The 5,277-nt window shown below is 47.9% G+C and overlaps 1 protein-coding gene across 2 annotated transcripts; it reads right to left on the bottom strand.

The window, feature by feature from the left end:
- Positions 1–1,746: 1,746 nt before the first annotated feature.
- hey1 (hes-related family bHLH transcription factor with YRPW motif 1) lies at positions 1,747–4,026 on the bottom strand. Of its 2 annotated transcripts, none has more exons than XM_061267728.1 (5): positions 3,566–4,026; positions 3,396–3,471; positions 3,233–3,316; positions 3,084–3,165; positions 1,747–2,930 (listed from the first exon to the last, which is right to left on the bottom strand). In XM_061267728.1, exons 1-5 carry the CDS (start codon positions 3,649–3,651, stop codon positions 2,344–2,346), a joined length of 915 nt encoding a protein of 304 aa, XP_061123712.1. In that variant the 5' UTR covers positions 3,652–4,026; the 3' UTR covers positions 1,747–2,343. The 2 variants fall into 2 exon arrangements, with proteins under 2 accessions (XP_061123712.1, XP_061123713.1); XM_061267729.1 differs by having other exon boundaries at positions 3,396–3,435.
- Between the last annotated feature and the right edge of the window lie 1,251 nt (positions 4,027–5,277).

Here is a 5,277-nt window from a genome sequence, read left to right as displayed (position 1 = left end):
GACATGGCCTCTCTGCGATGATAATGATGTGGGATGCTTTGGATCATTATCCAGTAGGGGTGTAACTATACATCGATACTAGGGGTGTAACGATACATCGATACTAGGGGTGTAACGATACATCGATACACATTGATTAATCGATATAATGCTCTACGATTTATTGGCATCGATGCTAAACGTAAACATCGATTTATATCGCCGTGTTTGACCTCGGACATTAGACACGACTTTATTTTGAAATCCAGTTCATTGTTGCTTGCTTCCTCTTTCCGGGAGCAGGGAGCAGTGCGCGGCGTTGTGTTGTGAGCAGAGCAGGCACGTGAAAGGGGAGTCGACAACTAGTACGCGGCTCCTGGGCTGGTGCTATGACTAGTGTCCAAAAAGACGAAGAAATTTGCTCCCCTTTAGGCTTCAAGTCATTCGTTTGGAAGCACTTTGGATTCTAAAGAAAATATGGCTCAATGGACAAGACACGTGCAGTTTGTAAATCCTGCCATGCGGTGATCAAATATTCAGGGAGCGCAAATCTCGCCGCACATTTAAAGAAAAAACACGACATCAAAGTTCAGTGTTAAAATAAGCACTTTGTATACTGCAATACTCTTGTAATTTCCTAAATAAAGAGTTTGCAGTACCTTGTTGATTTTGCGTATGAATTGTTATGAATCAGGATATTGTTCTGTTTTTTATTTAAAAAAAAATATATATCGATCGTAGAGCACTATATCGCGATATATCGTGAATGAATCGCAGCAGGCTTTAAGATATCGGCAAATATCGTATCGTAGTTCTTTGTATCGATATTATATCGTATCGTGACAAAACCCGCGATTTACACCCCTATTGGCCAGCTATTCATCATAAAATATGACAAGATTTTTTTCAATTAAATTAGCTCAAATTCATTTTCATAGCGTTTATAATAATCTTCACTTTAAGTTGTTGCAGTACTAAATTAAGCCACATGAGGGCGACAAAGGTGCAGTCTTTGAATATTAACAACCTACCGCATTTGACACGTCCAGTACTTTAAGTTATTGCAGTACTACGTTTAGCCAAATGATGGCAGCAAAAGTGCATTTTTTTTTCAAGATAAATTGTAAACGACAAGCATGCGGAAAGCTGGAAAGTTGAAGAATTTGGAGGGAAAGGCACCACCTTGTGGCTACTTGTCCTGTCATACATACACACTACACAGTTATGAATAATGCCCAGCATAAGATACAATCCTATCTGCAGGCTTGGCGAACACTGGAAACAGACAGCTGCGAGGACAAAAAGCAAGAATAGAACAGGATAAACCACTGCCAAGATAGAGCCAGACAACAACAGACTAATAATATGTAATTAAAACAACAGTCTAAAAGCCATAATTATATGTTCATTACAGCAGAGTATGTTTTTGTTGTGTAGTTTTCATTATACTGAGCAAATTGGTAAATAACAGAATTGTTGCAGGTGTACCTAATGAGTTGGCTGGTCAGATCTCTTCAACTTGTTCCCACGCGGTGCTCAGGCAGGGAGGCCGCCAGGATATCCCCTCCTAGCTAATGGCTTCCTGTGTGCCAAACACAACAACACGCACACAAACGAGTACACTCCTCAATGGCGTGCGTCTATTCAAAGAAGTTATCGTGACCTACCGGCAATAACGATGGTGCACCATACGGGGGGTGCCCGAGAAAGCCCGTTGTGATATTGAAGGGGGAGTGCGGCACAAAAGGCTTTCAGAGATGCCACGGGTGATTCATCAGAGCTTGTTTATTTTAGGATGCTTGCAATGAGCAACAAGACAAACATCAAAACGGAGGTGTAAACAACCCCAGTGGGTAGGCAAGATATACAATGTGATAGTGGTCTAGAGTATTGAATTTGTTTTGACATTTTTTTAGGGACTGTGAGAGGGGGAGGGGTGCGCCATCTCTGTCGGGATGTCGAAGGAGGCGTGTTGGTGAAGACGGGTTAAAGAAGGATGAGCTGAAGGAGAAACTTCATCATAAAGAGAAAAGGAGAGACGGGAAGGCACAGCGATCAATCAACATGTTGACTCACTCTGGTTGCACACCTCTCCTGATGTGGCCCTACACAAGGATGTGACAAAGTCTTGAAGAGTCCAGCTCATTGCGAGTCTCAAGCGTAGATGGAACGGGTCAAGGGTTTCAGTGTGGATGTGTGCTGGGTGGAGGTTACAGATGACAAGTTGGAGCGGACAGGTGAAGGTCCGAAAAGATGGCAGACGAGAAGGGAACACGTCACAGGTGTGGAGTGGCACAAGGTACAAATGAAAAACAAAAACATATTTGGACGAGTCCAGCTCATTTGCGAGTCTTTTTGGGCCAGTCAAAAAGCTCCAATCTCCATCCCCCAGGGTCTGTACGGTTTGCCCACAGCAGAAAGTATCGGGGTCGGCGGGCAGAGGGCGGCGGCCGCGACGGGAGACATGAGCGGGAAGGCTCCCAAAGGGAAGGGGAATGCTGAGAGGAGGTGCTTGGCCGTCGATGAGGACACCAGAGCGGGGTGCAAGATGGGGGCGGCGGTGGCAGAGGGCCCGCACACACTGGGCGGCAACTGTTCCAGGTGAGGGGTGGCGGTGTCACTTTGCCTCTCTGCAGACGGCGGCGACGAAGCGGAAGAGGACGAGGACCGGGGGCTGCCGGTGCGGGGCAACCCGGCCACGAACGGCAGGCGGGGCATGTGGGGCACCGTTGGCGAGGCGAAGGCAGAACCCCACGCCGCCAGCTGGCCCAGCCCCATGTGGACCTCGCGCTGGCTGGCGTAGTTGTTAAGGTGCGACACCAGCCGGATCCTCAGGGGGTCGGCGTTTTCCAGACCCTCCACCACGCTGAGGTAGCGCGTCGTCTCCGCCAGGCACTCCCGGAAACCCAGACTTTGGTAATCCATTGCCAGGGCGTGCGCGTCTAAAAACCCTAAAGGGAGCGGGGAGGCGCATCTATTAACCTCTACTGGTGCAGATGAATAGAGGGGCGTCCGCATTCAAAACATGTTCAGCCAGAAGCCGTTTTGGTCTTTGATGCAACAAGGACCCATTTTTTAATTTTTAAGACACAAATAAAATGTACCTTTGCCACCTGCAGCATGGAGCATCTTCAGATGGTCCACAGTCATCTGCAGAATTTCAGCTTTCTCCAACTTGGCTGAACCCTTCAAAGTGTGCATAGAGCATCAATAAGTACATTTGTTAAGTTGAAAAGCGCAAGCGCGCACACACCTGCTTCTCAAAGGCGCTCGGCACCAGCCTGCGGAGTTCACTCAAGCTGTTGTTGATTCGGTCACGACGACGTTTCTCAATGATCTAGGAACGAGAGAGAAACACGGTGCTTGAATCAACGGTTGACTTTTGGCTTTGTTTTCAAACAGTGCATTGCACTCACTCCTCGCCGCCTCTTCCTCGCCTGCACCTGAATAGAAGCGCTTGGAAATGCCAAACAGAGGGGAGAGCGAATGTTGCTGCATCATAACCAATAAAAAAAAAAGACATGTTTGAAGTTTTTTTTTTCGAAAGTGGTCCCCACTCAGTAGAGGATGGCAGAAAACAACGCACCCGCTCTCATCTGCGCTCTCCTTCTCCACCTCGATGGCTTCGTCCAGCTCGCTGTCCGACGAGCTGAAATCGTGGCTCCTCTTCATCTTGTCCTCTCGGCCAGCGCGAGCGTGCGAATTGCGTATGGCTGGAGCGGCGTTCTCACAGTGTCATTTGAAGGCGCGGGAGGCGGGCCCGAGCGCGAGGGCGGACAGCCAATGAGGCATCGACCTGCCGCTTTGACTGACGGAAACACTGTGCACCAGCCTCGGCCATGCAGTCAGAGGCAGGAGAGGAATTTGCAAAGTGAAGAGGTCTCACTGTGATGGACAGCGTGAGACTCGCGGGCGCCAAGCCTGACGTCAAGGGGTTTGGGTTGCGCTGCGCTCTTCAGAATCCATTTGCAACAGTTCATATTTAGTCTACAATTCGCTTCATGACATAATTATTTACTAACCCTGCAATAAAGAGCCCGGAGTGATCATCTGGACATTCAGGCAACTTCCCGGTTGTGGTAGATTGGAATGGAGCACTCGGTGCTCGACTGTGTGGTCTGTCTGTATTGAGAGTTGGGGAGATGTTGACTGAGCGGGCAGTAAAAGATCGACTTGTACTGCATCCTTGCCTCCGTGTATTATTGGTGAAACAACCAGTAAGCAACCCACGGTTAGTGACAACACTACAACAGTGTATCAGAGCATAAAGCCACAACATGGTGTCAGAAGACGGAGTTACGGAGTAAGTCAAGGACAGTATTCAACACGTGTTGACCGAAGACAAGCGGCAAGCTAACGGGAGCTAACACAGCCGACATGGAGCAGTTCAGGCCACCGTCTCCGCTGATAATCACGGGGAACCTCGCTGAAAACTGGCGCAGGTGGGAGCAGCGTTTCCAGCTCTATATGGTTGCTTCTGGCGCGGTGGATAAAAATGAGGGGGTTAAAATTGCCATCCTGCTCCACACTGTCGGCGAAGAGGCGCTGGAAGTGTATAATACACTTGCCATTACCCCAGAAGGGGAGGAAGCAACGATGGAGGAAGTTTTGGAAGCATTCAGAGGCTACTGCAGTCCACAAAAGAACGTTGTTTTTGAACGCCATCAGTTTTGGTCACACACAATGTCATCAGGAATATCGGTGGACAGATTCATCACAGAACTACGTCAGAAGAGCAAGAACTGTGAGTTTGGAAGACATGAAGATGACATGATAAGGGATAAATTGGTGTTCAGCATTAGTGATACCCATCTGAAAGAGAGACTGTTACGTGATAATGCACTTACTTTACGCAGAGCAATGGAAACATGTAGATCAGCAGAACTCGCCAAGTCACAAATACAAGCGATGCAAGCGTCACCTGTTGTCCATGATGCCTCAGTGGATGCGTTAAATAGAGCAAGAGTGCAAACACGCAGCTGGGACAAGAACAAACCAAGCTACAAGAAGCAGGTAATGACTGTGTGCCGTAAATGCGGAAACAAGCACGAGCCTCGTCAATGCCCAGCTTACGGCGCTGTGTGTCATAAATGTGGAAAAAATAACCACTTTTCAAAGGTGTGTAGGGGTGGCTATGAGAAAAATAGCCATTGTAAGACAAAGACTGTAAACAATTTAGAAAAAGAAATGGACTGTTTATACATAGGCATGATTGGAAATGGAACCAAGAAAACAGCACACCAAACAAAGGACACTGTATGGCGCGAAACAGCCACGATCAGAGGTGTTGCAATTGAC

The sequence above is a fragment of the Syngnathus typhle genome, linkage group LG20, assembly GCF_033458585.1.
Source record: "Syngnathus typhle isolate RoL2023-S1 ecotype Sweden linkage group LG20, RoL_Styp_1.0, whole genome shotgun sequence".
Taxonomy (NCBI): Eukaryota; Metazoa; Chordata; class Actinopteri; order Syngnathiformes; family Syngnathidae; genus Syngnathus; species Syngnathus typhle.
This window is presented reverse-complemented; position numbering and strand designations above follow the sequence as displayed.

What these genes read in the sequence shown, in the direction of transcription:
- hey1 (XM_061267728.1), bottom strand. Translation starts at nt 3,651, where the DNA reads ATGAAGAGGAGCCACGATTTCAGCTCGTCGGACAGCGAGCTGGACGAA. An exon ending in GAGAGCGCAGATGAGAGCGG is followed by an intron (nt 3,472 to 3,565) that starts GTGCGTTGTTTT and finishes GTTATGATGCAG; the next exon opens with CAACATTCGCTCTCCCCTCT. An exon ending in CCATGCTGCAGGTGGCAAAG is followed by an intron (nt 2,931 to 3,083) that starts GTACATTTTATT and finishes CGCTCCCTTTAG; the next exon opens with GGTTTTTAGACGCGCACGCC.